We start from the raw sequence: 18,228 nt of genomic DNA, 5'->3' as shown, positions 1-18,228 counted from the left end.
AACAGAGAGTGAGGAACAACAGGCAGGGGGCGGGAATCCATATGAATACCCCCCCCAGATATCTGCTCAGTTCCAATGGTCACTCAAGAAGCTGATGATTTTTTAAAGTTTACTTTCTTGGATTTGAAAGCCTAAACATCCGAGCTGACCACTAATGGTATGTAGATAATCTGCCTGATCGTGCCAGTATAGCATTGGCTTTAGGTTATATACGAAAATCCTGGTGATTGGTTCCCTTTAAGTCTCTCCTCCTTTTCATAGAGCTTAAACAAAAACCTTCATCAGTCCAAGTTTAAAAGGGTGGTTCACCCATATTTTTTATTGTCTAGATCGATATTATATTGAAAACCAATGTTTCTCTCAATTACCTTATGTTAGCAATAGTGCCTGTGAGAGGCACTATTGCAGACCGCTGTTCCCCGCTCCGTGACGTCACGTCAAGTTCCGGACACATCACATCCCTGCAACCGGCTGCAGTCTTCCTGAGTCACTGGGCTGTGGGCGGTGTTTCACCGCTTGTCACAGCTCAGCGTATCTCCTGCCTGCAGCGCTCTGCAGTGAGGGAGGAGGGAGCAGATTGGCTGTGATGAGAAGTGAAACACCGCCCACAGCCAATCACTCACGGACACTGCAGCCGGCCGCAGTGTCAGGTACTTGACGTGACGTCACTGGATCCCAGAGGTCACAGAGGCCGGGGGTTCACGGAGCTGGGAACAGCGGTCTGCAATAGCTCCTCTCACAGGCACTATTGCCATCATAAGGTATTTGAGAGAAACATTTTTCTCATAATTTCGATCTAGACAAAAATATATGGGTGAACAACCCCTTTAATGTGACGTGGTGGCAGGAGAACTTTACTGGGATCAACTAAAGTTTCCTCAACTATGTTCTTGAGTCCAGGTTGCAAAGATATTTTCTTTGGCCAACTATTTTGGCTCCCGTAATGAGTCCTTTCCCACCTGACCGAAAATGCATGGGACAGTGTATCCTCCTTGCAGCCCATGGAGCAAAGAGAGAACTGTCAGATCACCACATATTACCATGCTCGTAGTGAAGTTTGAGAATAATGTCTAAATTCTCATAACTTTCCTTCAAGTGCACAGAATGCTGTCCAGGTACGGAGGCATATCTGCTGCCATTGTGCACTAGCAGTTTCCAGACTATTAGATGAACCAATAAAGAGAGTCTCCACTCACTCATTGTACTCAATGCTACATTTCTCCATCAGGTCAGGAACATCACTGCAATACACTAGAGCAAGTTATGGAAAAAATTCACTTCAGAATACTATGGAGGCAGTATTGGGTAAAAATTAAATAATGGCAATTTTTTCACAATATTTCAAGACATTAAACTCACACAAACATATACACACATGTACCGCACAGAGACTTTGCGCAGGAGGCCTTCATGGTAAAATAGCTGCTAGGAAACCACTGCTAAGGACAGGCAACAAGCAGAAGAGACTTGTTTGGGTTAAAGAACACAAGGAATGGACAATAGACCAGTGGAAATCTGTGTTTTGGTCGGATGAGTCCAAATTTGAGATCTTTGGATCCAACCACTGTGTCTTTGTAGAAAAGGTGAACGGATGGACTCTACATGGCTGGTTCCCACCGTGTAGCATGGCGGAGGAGGTGTGACGGTGCTTTGCTGGTGACACTGTTGGGGATTTATTCAAAATTGAAGGCACACTGAACCAGCATATGTCGCGGGCGGAGGAGGGGACGCTGCGCTCACCCACTGCTCGGGTCCAGCTGCTGCTGCTCGGTCGGTGGCTCGAGCAATGGGCCGGATCCCGGGGACTCGAGCGGCGCTCCTCGCCCATGAGTGAAAGGGGGGTGGTTTGGTTTAGGGATATGGTCCATGACGCCACCCACGGTTGTGGTGAGATTGGTGACACCACCGCTGCTCTGGACGGGGATTCCGGGAGCGGTGACAGGGAGCAGCTTGGATGTTATTTCTCCCCTCCGTGGGTAGGGGGGTTGGTTGTCCCGGGGCCCGGTGAGGGTTAGGGATGGCAGGCGGGTTACGGGGCCTGGTGAGGTGCAGGGTCGCGGGGGCAGCGCGGTGCCGCACGGCACAGTGGTACTCACGCAGCCAGTAATTTACACAGAGTCTCTGGTCAAACAAACGGCTGGATGGACGGGTCCCATAGGCGGCTGCGGTGTTTTTCCCCTGACCCCAGGTTGGTAGTGTAAGTCCTTTCCTGCACCTTCGTGTACGCTCTTCCTGCGCTCCGGTTTCCAGCTGGCTCCCCGGTTCGGTACCGGTGGGCCACCGCCCAGCCCCGGCTACCTACGGTTTCACCAAGACTGTCTTCCCGGCTCCCACAGACGGCCACTACCGTCTGCCTCACTGGCTACACGAGGGACCTAGGCTCCAACCTAGGCCCCAGTCTGCGTCTGCCTCTCTGCAGACCTCCTCTCTCTTCCTCTGCCTGGACTTGTCTGAGCTGGTTTTTGCCTCAGGCCAGCTAGACTCCTCGGTGGGCGTGCCTATCTGCTTGACTCCGCCCACCTGGTGTGCCTGTCTGAACCCGAGGGAAGAAATCAGGTCTCACTGGGGATGACTGCTGTGAACTGCTGGGGGTGGGAGTGTGAGTGTGTTGTTACCTGTGGCGCCTGGCTTGTCCAGGGCGCCACACATACCTACCACAGCATCTTGCAGCGGCGTGCTATTCCATCCGGTTTGCGTTTAGTTGGACCATCATTTATTTTTCAACAGGACAATGACCCCAAAACACACCTCCAGGCTGTGTAAGGGCTATTTGACTAAGAAGGAGAGTGATGGGGTGCTACGCCAGATGACCTGGCCTCCACAATCACCAGACCTGAACCCAATCGAGATGGTTTGGGGGTGAGCTGGACCGCAGAGTGAAGGCAAAAGGGCCAACAAGTGCTAAGCATCTCTGGGAACTTCTTCAAGACTGCTGGAAAACCATTTCCGGTGACTACCTCTTGAAGCTCATCAAGAGAATGCCAAGAGTGTGCAAAGCAGTAATGAAAGCAAAAGGTGGCTACTTTGAAGAACCTAGAATATAAGGCATATTATTTCATTCCACATGTTTTCATTCATAGTTTTGATGTCTTCAATGTAAATCTACAATTTTTAGGCTGAGACCGCACTTTGCGTTCTATTCTGCAGCGTGTAAGTCACTGCGTGTGCGTCTCAGAACGCAACCGAAAAAGCTGCGTTCTGAGACGCATTCGGCAGAACGCAAAGTGCGGACATTCCTGGTGAGAATTTATGCGTTCTGGATGCTTTCTCTGTCATAGACAAAATGGAAAAAGCATCCAGAACGCACATTTTTTCACAGAACGCACCCACTCGGCTCTGCAGCATCCCCATAGACTTGCAGCAGAGCCGAGTGGGACCACACTGTCACTGTCATGGCTGGCTGCGGACAGTGCCGCGCGATCAGAATGAACTCGGATGAACTTCACCTGACTTCATTGTGATCGCGCGGCTCTGTGCGTGTGCCGTGGCTTGATTTGCGGTCACACATGAAGGACTCACCTGTGATCGCAAATCCCCTGAGTGACTGCAGTGAGCCACGCGATCAGCTGTGCTTTCACTCAGGTTACTCGCGGTCACAGCTGCAGTCCTCCACCGGAGAGCAGTGGCCGCGAGTAACCTCAGTGACAGCACAGCTGATCGCGCGACTCACTTCAGTTGCTGCATGGAGCTCACAGGAGCGACGGTGTTCTACTGCCGCTCCTGTCAGCTTCCGACGTAGCAGAGCTGGAAACATCGGGGGACCTTGCGTGGATTACGTCGGACCTGGAGGTGTTTTTGAGGGGTTAATAAAGTGGTGAAAGAGGGTGGTTTTGTCTTTCATTACAAATAAATGATTTTTTGGATGTGTGTGTTTATTTACTGTAACTTACAGGTTCATCATGGAAGGTATCTCGGTGAGACGCCTGCCATGATTAACCTAGGACTTAGTGGCAGCTATGGACTGCTGCCATTAACTCCTTATTACCCTGTTTGCCACCGCACCAGGGCAATTCGGGATGAGCCGGTAAAGTCCCGGGACTGTCCCATCTAATGCATGCGGCAATTCCGGGTGGCTGCTGGCTGATATTGTTAGGCTGGGGAGCTCCCCATAACGTGGAGCTTCCCATCCTCAGAATACCAGCCTTCAGCCGTGTGGCTTTACCCTGGCTGGTATCCAAATGGGGTGGGACCGCACATCGGTTTTTTTTTCCATTTATTTATTTTACTGCTCGATATAGACACGCCCACCGGTGGCTGTGATTGGTTGCAGTGAGACAGCTGTCACTCAGCGTGGGGGCGTGTCTGATTGCAACCAATCATAGGCACCGGTGGGCGGGGAAAGCAGGGAATACGTGATGGATTAATGAGCGGCCGGCATTTTCAAAAGAGAAGAAGCCGCCACAGTGAGAACGCCGTGCAGCGCCGCGCCGGTGATCGTGGATCGGTGAGCATGAGGGGGTGGGAGGGAGACAGACAAGGACAGACAGGGAGATAGACATAGAGAGAGAGACCGACCGACCGAGAAAGACGAAAGAACTGCCTTTGTTATGTTAAAAAAAACCATGTGGATTGCAATAATAATGCAATGCAAGGGCACTGCTTCACATTTTGGCAGCGATTTTCTACAAATCATTGATTTCAATGGGTGTAGAACGCAGCCAAAATGGCAAAAACAATTGACATGCTGCTTCTTTGAACGCATGGTTTTTGCAACAAAATATGCAAATTAAATGAAGCGTTTAGAAACGCAAAGTGTGGTCTGAAAATCACCATTTTCCATTGACTTTGCTGGAAAAATCAAAACGCATGCCTTTTGGCATGAAAAAGGTGCTTCTCAAAACAGACCTGAAACGCAGGTGGAAATGCAAAGTGCGGTCTCGGACTTAGAGTCATGAAAATAAAGAAAACTATTTGAATGAGAAGGTGTGTCCAAACTTTTGGTCTGTACTAATTATATATAACATACACACAGTGGAGCCTTGGTTTACGTGCATAATTCGTTCTAGGAGTGTGCTTGTAAACCAAGTTACTCGTCTAGCAAAGCAAGATTTCCCATAGGAAATAATGCAAGCTCAGACAATTTGTTCCACAACTGGTTCAATGTCACATCCTGGTCCCCTATTGTGCCATTGCACAAACACACACATATTATGCTCACCTTACCTTCCGTTCCATTGCCGGCCTCCCGGATGTGTATCAGATAACCTTTGCGACCGATGCCCCGGAGCTTCCGCTGCCAGAGCGCTGATGTCAAAGGCAGGAGCCGCTTGCCTCTGATTGGTCAGCGCGCTGCCTTTGAGAAGCTGCTGACAGCGGAAGTTCCTTCATTGTCGCGATGGTTACCCGATACACATCCTGTACCGGCGAACTACAAGAACCGTGAGGCCGGCGATGGAATGGAAGGTAAGGTGAGCATAATGTGTGCGGACTGCAAGAGCGGGTCAGAGCGCGGTGAAAGTACGGAACCGGAAGTGTGTGCGGTATTTGCTCATACAGCAAAGCTTGCTCATAAACTGAGTTACAAATTTACAGCAAGCTTTGCTCGTATAGCAAAATGCTCGCTAACTGGGTTACTCGTCAACCGAGGTTCTACTGTAATTTTTTTTTTTAAATAACTTTTCAAAAATGTTTACCTTCGTAGACCTGTGTAATTGTTCTTCACAGGCCTTCACCCAGTAAAATCAGGACATGTGCTGCTGAGGATAATGGTAATATATGAACGATTAATGAATGTTCTATGCGCATAAAAGTGCAGAGCCTGTCTACCGTAAATGGCTGCCGATTGGCTTGTATGTAGCTCATCGGCAATGGCTGACCTGCCTGAATAGTCTGAAAAGCCGTATTCACAGCAAGACTGGGCCTTATGTTAGTTCTGTACCACTGACATTCGATTGACTGCAGTCTGGTGCACTTTGCTATAGAAGTAACAGAACGATGCATACACAGGAGATGTAGAAATAGGTATAATCAGGATATCATCGGTGCAAGGTTTGCTTGCATATACCTCATCTTTGATAACTCACTAAAAGTAAGTCCATCTGGGTATGCCTACATATGCACTCATGTATACAGTATCTGTCAATGCATATCAGCTCATCGGAAGCCAAAAAGATTTACGGTATTACTCCATCAGGTGTATGGGAGTTGACGGAAATGCTCAGCACATGTATTAGAAGCTTTCTTGGCGAAGTGCAAACATAAAATAGGATATAAAGCCAGCCTAGGCAATGCATGAAGAAAATCAATGCCTAAAGGGATTTTCCCATCACAGCTTAACACCTATTCAGAGCATTGGTACCAAGTGTCTAATCTGTCTGGTTCCTATCACAAGATCAGGAGTCCCCCCCTCCTTGGCTGAACAAAACAGGGTTCAGGCATGTGCAGTGGCTATCTCAGATTTTGAAAGGAGAAACAAAGCACTGGACTTTGGCTGCTGGTACCACGGTCCAATCAAAGGGGGTGACTTCTGTCCCATCCAGCGAATAAAAAACAGAAGAAGATTCCCAAAGTCACCAATCATTGCTTTTCTACACAGTATCACTTTAGAGTATGAAACTAACATTTCAGCCCATATTTTTGAACCTTCGCTGCCGCAGTTTTTTTTTTTTTGTTTTTTTTTGGGGGGGGGGGTTGGGTGAATGGAGTTTTATATTAATTTTGCAGTTTTATACTGGGAGCATTAGGGTTAAACTATCAGATTGTTGGAATGTGCTGATTTCGTCCATAACCAGTTTTATGTTTCAACAGGGAAAAGCCGCTTTGGAAAAGGCATCAGATAACCAGAGCATTGTAGAGGGGGATTATTTTCCCTACACACCCATAGCCTGCACATTCCTGAGCTATGACAGTTACCAAAGAAAATACCTAAGCGGCCTCATAGGCAGGAGGCCAGTGTGTGCTCTACCTTGTCCTGGCCTCTGACCGCCCCGCACCGCTCCACCCCAGCCACATATCACACAGGCATTGTTTGCTTTACACTGGAAGACAAATACCGCTCTTCATGGGATACTCCGAGAACAAGTCCACTTTTAAACCAAAGTTAGTGTCTAAGAAATTATTAGCCAACAGAAGCAGCCTGTTTCCCAAGATGATAACCAGTATACAGATTTCTATCTTACCTTGAAGCCTTTTTATATTTTATGACCTTTAGCTTCAAAACAAGTCTTACCACTACAGCGACATTGAACTATTTAAAAGGTTTGTCCACTAATCGGACATCCCTTCTTAAATCAGTATGTTTCCCCCCCTATTCTCTCCACACCCTTACTTGGACAACCCCTTCTCATTTCCCATGTGTGCCCTATAATAATAAAAAAGCCTATACTGACGGTAGTGTGAACCCTGTGGGGTTGGAGTCTCTGGTCCTGTCCCCGGTTCTTCCTTTGCTACGGAGTCTTCCAATTCTTACCCTCGCTGTGCAGGTGTTAACAGGTCGGCTTGGAGCTCTTTCCTGTCCTAGGGTCCTGTACCCCGTTGGTGCGCAGTTCCGGGAGATCTCCACCAGCAACCACTTCTCCTGGATACCAGGTCACTGTTAACCCCGCAACAGACTGTCTCCTGACGTCCACCTTCACTCCTCTTCACCGTCTGCCCCTCCCACCTGGTCAGCTAGTGGACTGGCTCCACCTCTAGGTGGCCATCCATTGGTCCGACACTAGCCTTGTACCATTGTATGGGGGATTGTTGGGAAAAACTGGGATTACATGGGGTTTTTGTGTGTTACCGGCACTGGTCTCCCGGTGCCCTAGGGGGTGTGGCCCTTCATCCTTGTGGAGATGCAGAACCTTGTAGCACCCTGATGGCTTCAGGGGCACTACATAATCATTGGGCAATAAAATGGTTTGCAAGGCATGACTAACTTGTGGTTTGTTTTTTTAAACTCAAATAAATATTTACGCATCCCCCAACAAAAACACACTTCTGTTAGAATATGTATATACAAAGCAGAAGGAAAGGGTTAACCTGTGCTGCCGTGTGGAATGAGATCAGTCGGGGATAGATTATTCTCAAACTATTCCCGTGTGATCTCCTCATTCCACACGGCAGCGCGGGTTAAGCCATTCGTCTGCGTTGCGTATACTAAGTCATCTTCAGGGTCTGCAGCAGCCATCGTGGTATTGATTTCTTGCTCCTATAGTAGTTGTGACTTTCACAACTAAATCAGGTGAGTGTGTGGCACCCCAGTGGTCATGGGAACCACAGTGGCGTTCTCCTCACTGGAGGGCAATGCTATGGCCTGGAAGCAGGAAGGAGATCTCTATGCCAGGTATAATCACACATTTCCTAATCCAGGCCAGAAGGGGGAGCTCAAGTCCTGTTTGGGGCAAGCTTCCCTGTGCATTCTGGGCTGGGCAGGGGTTAGGGAGAGGAACAGGAAGAGAGAACTCAGAACACTAGTAGCAGTAAAAGAGAACGGTCGCTGTTATAGAGCTGTCTACAAGCTTTCCAGGACCGAGCGCTGAATCCGGACACCGGGGTCCTCGACTGTCGGATGCTAACGGCCCAGCAGTAAGGCCATGTGCCCACATTGCATTCTGTTCCTGCAGAAACAGTCCGTAATGAAAAGCCGATTTCATGCGCTCTGGATGCAGCCCCTCCCATAGACAGAGCGGGACTTGCATCCAAAGCGCATGAAAGAAGTGACATGTTGCTTTTTAGAACGCAGCGCTTTGGCAGCGTTCTAATACGCCACGTGGGCATGGATTAGGCACACTCCTTATAGATTGTGCTGGGGACGCAGGACGCATGTAGTTACGCTGCAGTGCAATACGCAGCGTAACTGCATGAAAATACACTACGTGGGCACATGGCCTAAATCCGGAGGGCAGGAGATTCCACATCGCCTAGCCCAACAGAGACTCCCAAGGCGCAGTAGCACAATAGAACCCTGGGCCACAGAAATACAAGCGGGCCCTACACCCGGCTTGCGCTGCCCACCACAAGGGACAAAGCAAATCACATCTAGGAAGAGGGACGCTGTGCTGCTTCAGGCCAGAGCGACCCGCATTCAAAGCGCATCAAGGAAGGCCTCCAACATACCTGGCAAAGAAGATATTCCTCACTGCTTCCCGGGTGACCGGACGACTGTAACCTGGGACCATAACATCTGACCAGTAAAAGGTAAAAAAGGAAACTACCGGCCTATGTTGTCCAGTGACTGCCGGCGTCCTCAGCTCCATACCCCAGTATACAACACCATAGACTACCACCCAATCATTCTCCTCGGGGCCCACTCCAACTGTGGGGAGCAGAACCATACTTGCTGTGACACTACCAGCCCTGGAGGACATCACCCGCAGAGGCGGCTAATCCCGGACCACGTACCACAGGTGGCGTGACGAGACAAACTACCATCCTCCCTTTTATGGTACACCTCAGGGGCACGAAGCTAGGCAGGGGTACCCGTGACATCCCAGACCCGACATCACCGGCCCAGCGACGAGTATATTTAACCCCATGCCTCGTGGGTGCTACAAGTGATTCCCTGTTATTTTACTCTGGTACCATCAAGAGAAGACCTCATTTGCACCTTTGTCTCTTCCGGCAACCTCTATTTTATACCCTTGTCAGAGTATGTGCACACAAAGTCTTTTTTCAGGCAGATTCAGCCTAGAACTCGCCTGCAAAAGCACCACAAGAAATGAACCTAATTCACAGCAGTGTAAAAATGACATTGCTGTGCACATTGCGTCTTCTGTTTCTTTTAACCAATTCAGGGTTTGGAAACTGGGACATGGTTAAAAGAAGCAACACGTTCATTCTTCAGGCAGCTGTGTTTAGACACTGCCTGCTCTTTATAGTTGAAATAGGAGGAAAAAAAAAAAAAAAAAAAGAAAACTGGGTGGTAGATCCACGACAAAAGACACCAAAATTACCACCAAAGCCACTTCAGGAAGAGAACACAAAAAAACACAACACGCAATTTTTCCTAAAGTAACCTCTGCAGCTCCTGTGTCGTGTGCACAGAGCTTAAAAATTAGTGTCGTCATGGCTGCAAGATGAGACGGCACATGGCTTTGTCTGCAGTCTGGTACGATGGAGACATACTGTCGATAGCTCCTGTACCGGCCAATGTAAAAGGAGAGATAGATATAGCTATCTATCTATAGCCATTTTCAAAGTTGCTTTCATCAAATAAACATTGGTTTCAAAGCAGAACATGGTGTAACAAAATAGAAATTAGACGAGGAGCGCTGCTGTGTGTATAAACACGCAGCACAAAACTAGGAAAAAACATGGGTGCAGTTTCCAAAATAAGGAAGCGCCTCTAGAGACCATTCTGGAATGAACCACTGTACAGAAGGCGAACAAAGAGACGATGGTCACCACTGGATTACACCACTCAGCTGGAAGGTGTGGGGGGCACTGGCAGCAAGTGTTCAGCTGCACAGCACCACAGGGGAACTGAAGCAAGACAAGGTGCTTCCACATTATAAGAGGGTGGTGCCACTGATAAGACCCCGTGACACAGCAGGTATGTGGAAGTCAGCGGCTCCAGACACCCACTTTAAATAAAAGGGAACCTGTCACCAGTTTTTTCACTATGAAACCAAAAAGTGTCACCTTCTTCAGCTCATGGGCTGCATTCTATGAAGGTGCACCTTGTCCCTGACTCCCCCCCTTGCAGACCCCGAATATAACTTTATAAAACCTGACCGTTAGGTATGCTAATGACCTGTGGGGCTCAGATGGGTGTGCTCATTTACCTCTCCTGTCCCTTGAGGTCTGCAAGGGGAGTCGGGGCACAAGGGGCACCTTCATAAAACGCAGCCCAGGAGCTGCAGAAGGTGACACTTTTGGTTTCATAGTGAAAAAACTGGTGACAGGTTCCCTTTAATAGACTGTCTTTATAACAAAGGAGAAGACCGATCCTCCAGAGCAAGGGTGGGAAATTAAAGGAGGTCAATAGATCTTGGAATAATAATGACTTCCACAAATAAAAACACACACCTTTTATTTTATTTTTTTAAAACAAAACAATGTTTCTGTGCTGAGATAATCTTTTATGTGTCCCTACCCTGTACTGTGTAATAGCCGTGTCTGACAGGCAGGGAAATGTTTTATCTCACAAAAAGAATCATCTATGACCCTGTGCTTTAATCTCTTTACACTATTACTTCCTCCTTGGTCCAGGAGATGTGGACGATCAGACCATGTCCTTTTAGGCTATGTGCGCACTGGGAAATGGAATTTTCTTGAGAAAATTCCGCATGCTCTCAAAGATTACCGCACCCGCGGTAAAAAACCGTGGCAAACCGCACCTGAAAACCGCATGCGGTTTGCCGCGGTATTGTTCGCGGTATTGCCGCGGTTTTGCCGCGTGCGGGTTGGGATGTGCTTTATTGCATTCAATGCAATAAAGCACATTGAAAAAAAAGTCATTTAATTCTGAGATAGTAGATAGATAGACAGAAGAATAGATAGACGGATAGACAGACAGACAGACAGACAGACAGACAGACAGACAGACAGACAGACAGACAGACAGACAGACAGACAGACAGACAGACAGACAGACAGACAGACAGACAGCTGCATTTCCCACGTTCAGCAGTGAGTTCACATTACCGGCCGTGGGAAATGACCGGTAATTACCTCTGCTGTCTGCTGCATTCATTCAGCGCTGTGTCTGTGACAGTCGCGGCTGGATGTAAGCAGCGCAGGACGCCGGAACTGTGGATTACGCCGGAGCTTTGTTTGGGGGGGGTTAATAAAATGGTGAACGAGGCTTGTTTGTTTTATTTAAAATAAAAGTATTTTTCGGTGTCTGTGTTTTATTCACTTTACTTACGGGTTGATCATGTCAGCTGTCACATAGACGCTGCCATGATCAAGCCTGGAGTTAATGGCGGTGATCCACCACCATTAACCCCTTGTATTACCCTGACCGCCACTGCTACACGGCGGCAAGAAGAGCCGAGGACACGCCGGTGCTGCCGCATAATGCATGCGACAGTCCCGGGGCAGCTGCGGCTGATATTCTCGGCTGCGGGAGGGGGAGTGAGGCGGGGGACATTAACCCTGCCCCTCTCCCTCCCCAGCCTGAGAATACCGGGCCGCCGCTGTGTGCTTACCTCGGCTGGAAGGTAAATATGCAGCGGAGCCCACGTTCTTTGTTTTCTATATTTCCGTTTTCTTTCTATGTGTGTTCTATGTCTGTGATCTCTGTGTGTGTTTACTCTCTGCACGGCTTCCTCTTCCTGTAATGACATCACTTTCCTGCAAAACCGCAGACAGGCGATGTACATTACCGGAGGTAAACCGCGAAATACCGCAGGAAATAACGCAGGAAAACGCAGTGAACTGCACAGAATTTGCTATCTGCGTTATTCCCTGCGGGATTTCACGATTAACATTGCAGTCAATGGAGTGAAATCTCGCAGCGACGTGCGGAAAAGAATGGACATGCAATTGTTTTTGCTGCGGGAATCCCGCAGCAAAACATGCAGCTGTCAAATTCCGCCTAGTGCGCACAGGATTTTTTTTGCCCATAGGATTTGCTGGTGATTCACTGCAGAGATGTTATGAACATTTTCTGCAGCGAAACATGCAGCAAAACCGCAAAAAATCCGCGGCAAAATCCGGTAAGTGCGCACATAGCCTTACAGTCAGACATGGCCATTACACAGTACACAGCATGGACACATAAGATTATCTCAGCACAAGAACATTTTTTTAAACATCTAACCAATTGTGGAAATTATTAAAATTCCAAGATTTATTGATTAAAATTAACATAGTTAGTGGAAAATCCCTGTAATTTTCCCAAAGGGCCACAAGAGGGACAGTGATTGGTGTGGAGGGCCAAACAAATAAGCTGAAATTCTCTCAACATATATATTAATTTTCTAATTTAATATTGAGCAGAATTAAGTATGCTGAAATCCCCTATATACATATGCGAAACCCCACACAGGTTGTCCTATATACTTTCCTGAGCCTCCACGTAGCCCTGAATATACAGTATAAGCCCCACATAGCCTCCTATATACACATTTCTGAGCCCCACACAGACTGCAAATACATGCAAACATCCCATACACATGTGGAAAGAAAAAAAAAAAAAAACAAAATCCAGCACCACATACTCCTCTCACTCCCGTTCCCCCAATGCTCTCTAGTGCACTGATGCTCAGCACACGTGACGTCTTCTCGTGTGCTGCGCCTCACACTGATGAATGGAGGATGGAGTCAGCGGCACTGTGCTCGACCAATGGTTACACCGGTCTACATCCTGAGGATGCAGATTGTGAGGATATCAGGACTTGTGCAGTGGCGGTGAAGAGAATGGCTCGGCTCGCGGTCCACTGTTTTCAGTCCTTCAGCTGTCTTGGTCCGCAGGCCAAACTGGAACAGCCGGAGGGCTGCACGTGGCCCAGCCCTGCTCCAGTGAATGAAGATCCCTGCAGCCAGGCTCCATTTTAGCTCAGATTTTGGCCGTGAGTCTGTCACCCCACACTTTGCATCCAGTAACTATTTTTAGTATTAAACTGTGTAACCTCTTTAATGGGCTGACCACTTTAAAGCACTTGTGTCTGCACAAAGAGAACCAACCACCAGGATTTTGCTATATAAAGTAAAGGCAGTGCCATACAGGCACTAGGATGCTGAGTCCAGGCATACCTGTTGTAGAAAGATCTGGTGCTTGGTTGCAGAAATATCTTTAATCAAAGTTGCAGAAATGCACTGCACTTTGACGGGTGCAACAGGGTGTGGGGGAGGGGCGTTGTGGGTCAGGTCCTCGTAGTTTATTAATTCTCCAGCTTCCTTTATGACGTGCCCCCTTTTCTTCATTTGACTATCACGCCACCATTACTGTCGTTGGCGGTGCTTGTGCATTGCCACAATAATCCTGAATTCATTAAAACAGCGCCGGAGTCCGCGCATGCACGTACCATGATCTCTGGCGCCATTTTATTGAAGACACTGTGGTGAAGACTATGAGCAGATGTAAAAAAAAAATAAATCTGTGAACGCGTCGATGCCTCATAGTATTCACTGCAGTGTCTTCAATAAAATGGACCTGGAGATCAGAGTATGTACATGTGATGACTCCAGCGCCATTGTAATGAAGACAAAAATTACTATGGAAATTGAGGCGCGATATTCAAATAAAGAAAAGGGGGCGGCAAGCCGGTAGGACGACAGAGGAGGAATAAACACAGAGGTACTGACCCACAAAAGCCTAACCCCCACCCCCTGTTCCACCTGTCAAAGTTCAGTACATTTCTGCAACTTTGATTAAAGATATTTCTGATAACGTCTGATCTTTCTATAACAGATATGCCTGGATGCAGCATCCTAGCGCCTGTATAGCACTGCCTTTACTTTATATAGCAAAATCAAGGTGGTTGTTCCTCTTGTCAGGTGCAATATGCACCCAGAACCACGAGCAGTCCTGGGTGCACATTGCTAATCCCTGCCTAACCGTCCCTGTATACACTAGCATAGATAAAGAGATCTTTACAAAAAGTATTTCCAAAGATCTTTTATGCTAATGAGCGCGGGGACTAATCCCCTGGGCGTTAGTTCCCCTGACTAGTCGGTTCAATTAGTATGTTAGTACACCCCTGTGGGGGGTGCTATATGCTAATGAATGCGCAGCGTCACAGGATGATCTCACTCACCTCTCTGCTGCCATTGCCACTTGACACTGAATTTCAGCTCTGTGCGCATGACCCCGGACTTCCGGTCATGCGCACTACTTCAGTTTGAAGCCAGGACACGTACAGCCAGCTTCATAGCGCGCATGACCCAAACTCCGGAGTCATGCGCACGGAGCCGAAATCTAGTGTCGGGCGCGATGGCAGCCAGAAAAGTGAGGAAGATCATCCTCTGACACTGCACATTCATTAGCACGACCACAGCATAAGCCGCCATCATCATGGACGCTGCTCGGCCAAATCTCGCGTCTGTGCAGTAATTCCCTGGCTCGAGCAGTTCACCCTCGTGCAAGCCGGTGCGGTGTTTGTGCATGCGCGAGATTATGATCGGGTACGAGGATGACGCTGGGGACGTCATCCACATTGCCGACCATAATCTCGCGCATGCGTTAATACCGCACCAGTTTGCACAAGGGTGAACTGCTCGAGCCAGGGAATTACTGCACAGACGCGAGATTTGGCCGAGCAGCGTCCATGATGATGGCGGCATCACGTCAATCATGAAAGGAGGATGGCGAAAAAGGCCACAAGGAGGGACAGGAGACAAAAATGAGCACCCCCATCTGAGCCCCAAAGGTCATTAGCATACCCAACGGTCAGGTTATATAAAGTTATATTCGGGGTCTGCAAGGGGAGTCAGGGACAAGGTGCACCTTCATAGAATGCAGCCCAGGAGCTGCAGAAGGGGACACTTGGCTTTATAGTGAAAAAAACTGGTGACAGGTTCCCTTTAAGGTGGGGACAGCCCCTCCCCCACCGATACTGAAGCCCCAGATATCGGTGTTGTGCTACCAGACAACTGTAACAGACCTGACTCCAGAATGTGGAATATACCTGTATTAAAGGGGTCGTTCCATGAGACCCCCTGACCTGACAGTGTGCCCAGGGTCTGTCTTTTCTGAGGTTATCAGCAGGTAAACAAAACAACAGACCCTAGAACGTAACCTGCCAAAACATATCTAGTCCCACACATTTCCCTCTCCCGTATCTGCCCCTGCACACAGGGCTCCGGGCACCAGCCCCCCATATCCAGCAGGTGTTTCTTCCCCCCCCCTCATACAGCGGCGGGTCTCCCTCCTCTCACATCGCACTGCACCGAACCCTCACGGCTGCACTCACGGTGGTTTCATCATGTCTGCTGCCGGTCGCCGCGCCTCCGGTATCGCAGGTTCCTGGCAGCACGGGTTTCTCCGGGCTTCTCGGTTTCGGTCGCTCACACTCAGCTGTGGGTTTCCGTTTCCCGCGAATTGTATTTTTTTAAATTCATCCAATCACAGAGGAGAGTGACGTAAAGTGTCAACTGTACTACAAAAGAGCCTGGCTCCTGCTGGCTAGATGGGCCGAGACAGACAAGAAAGCGATGCGCGCCACCGCGTGGTCACTTGTGAAATTACACCCACCATGTGCAATTCCAGCAAGTGAGGCTGCATTACAATGAGGCAGTTACCATTGAAGAGATGGCATTTTCAAGCCTCTAATCGCTCTGTTGGTACTAAATTTTACACACACACATATATATACACACATATATATATATATATATATATATATATATATATATATATATATATATATATATATATGTGTATATATAAATATATACAAAGACATGGTGGTTGGATCCAAAGATCTCAAATTTGGACTCATCAGACCAAAGCACAGATTTCCACTGGTCTAATGTCCATTCCTTGTGTTCTTTAGCCCAAACAAGTCTCTTCTGCTTGTTGCCTGTCCTTAGCAGTGGTTTCCTAGCAGCTATTTTACCATGAAGGCTGCTGCACAAAGTCTCCTCTTAACAGTTGTTCTAGAGATGTGTCTGCTGCTAGAACTGTGTGTGGCATTGACCTGGTCTCTAATCTGAGCTTCTGTTAACCTTCGATTTCTGAGGCTGGTGACTCAGATAAACTTATCCTCCGCAGCAGAGGTTACTCTTGGTCTTCCTTTCCTGGGGCCGCTTACTTACTGTTTGGATGTGTGAGATAATATATTGGCTATTTTGACAGTTAGCCTGGATATTTATCAGGTGGCCTATACCAACCTATAGCAACCAATCACAGCTCTGGTTCTATTTTGCTACACGTCATTAATACCGTGATTCACAGAAAATAAGACACTGTCATATTATTTTTGGCCCCAAAAAATGCAGTAGAGCTCATTCCTGGGGAAACACGGGTTGGCAAAAGATTACCCCCAAAAAAGCAGACCCCCCCCCCCCCACTTCTCAGGAGAATCATACTTACCACACCCCGAACGTCTGTGTTGCTCCCAGGTCCTCCCAAGATCTTCGGTGAGCGCTCCCAGTGGGTATGCTCCAAAGTAGTTCTCCCCTGCTTCCGGCCAGCACACATATCAGATCACAAATGCAATCACACATACACACACTCCACATCTGGTGATACCTGTTGCTTTCAGCCTGGGATGCAGTGCAGTGGAGCATGAGGACCTGCGATAAAATGCATCAATGACCATCGATGGTCCTTGCGCTCCACTGCACTGCATCCCAGATTCTGCTGCCGGTCACAAGCAACAGGTATCACCAGATGTCGTGTGTATGTGTGATCTGATGTGTGTGCGATCTGATGTGTGTGGGTGTGCGTTCCATCGTAGGTCCTTGAAGCGTTCCACTGCAGGTCCTCCCATTCGGCGTGTGGTGAGTATGGTTCAGGGTCTTCTGTCTTCTCTCCTTTGGGGGTGTCCGCTTTCTATAGTGAAGTGTCCTGCAGTATTTTTTTCAGTGGCATTGACACTTCATTATTGAACTGCGACTAGGGCTTATTTTCTGGGTAGCGCTTATATTTAAGCCTTACGCTGAAAAGTCTGAAGATTCCTGCTAGTGTTAATTTTCGAGGAAACACGGTAGGAGCTCTGATTGGTTGTTATAGACAATGAAGGACCTTGTTAGTATAACACAGCTTATGTGTCATTTAATATTATTTCAGTGGTGAGAAGGAGACATGGATAGTGGGAGAGTGGGAGAAAGTGAGCGACTTAGTTAGTTACTATCCCGGGCAATGCCAGGTACTACAGCTAGGATATATATCTGTGACGCCCTGGACTAGCCAGGTAGTCACAGACAGGCCCTTGCACAAACACCAGTCACCTAAAAAGGTAACAGCAGCCAACCTAAAAACCCTGAGTCACCCCTCTCAGGCTTTGACGTCCACACTCGGCGGCGGAGCCAGGTGGTTGGCCACGCCCACCGAGGAGTTCGGATAGCCTGAGGCGGGAAAAGCAAGCAGATGAAGTTAGGGAGGAGAGCAGTCTAGGAGGTGAAAGGAGAGGTGTTAGAAGGAGAAAAGGTCTGTCGGGGATCTGGGTCGTAGCCCGGATACCCTGTGGCCAGGTGGCAGACCGTAAGGGACCGGGACAGGGTAGTGGCCCGCCGGTACCGAACCGGGGAACCAACTGGAAACTGAAGCACCAGGAGGGGTACTCAGACCCAGAACGAGGCCCAGAAGCCACTGGACCGAATCAAATTCACTGATTGGGGTCTGGACCTTAGGTTCTTTCCCACCCAAGTCCCGACTGAAGACAACAGCCTAACGAGGGGGATAGAAAGCCACCG

General features: G+C 48.4%; 1 protein-coding gene across 6 annotated transcripts in view; it reads right to left on the bottom strand.

Annotated features, from left to right (window-relative positions):
* KIF23 (kinesin family member 23) overlaps nucleotides 1-15,900 on the bottom strand; it is a 127,152-nt gene extending 111,252 nt beyond the window's left edge. For all 6 annotated transcript variants that reach the window (XM_075342886.1, XM_075342888.1, XM_075342889.1 and 3 more), the window contains exon 1: nucleotides 15,783-15,900. In XM_075342886.1, the coding sequence (XP_075199001.1) occupies nucleotides 15,783-15,796 (14 nt within the window). In that variant the 5' untranslated portion in view covers nucleotides 15,797-15,900. The remainder of the gene's footprint in view (nucleotides 1-15,782) is intronic.
* Nucleotides 15,901-18,228: the final 2,328 nt, after the last annotated feature.

The sequence above is a fragment of the Anomaloglossus baeobatrachus genome, chromosome 4 (assembly GCF_048569485.1).
Source record: "Anomaloglossus baeobatrachus isolate aAnoBae1 chromosome 4, aAnoBae1.hap1, whole genome shotgun sequence".
Classification (NCBI taxonomy): Eukaryota; Metazoa; Chordata; class Amphibia; order Anura; family Aromobatidae; genus Anomaloglossus; species Anomaloglossus baeobatrachus.
The sequence above is the reverse complement of the archived record's forward strand: the minus strand, read 5'-3'. Positions and strand labels throughout refer to the sequence as shown.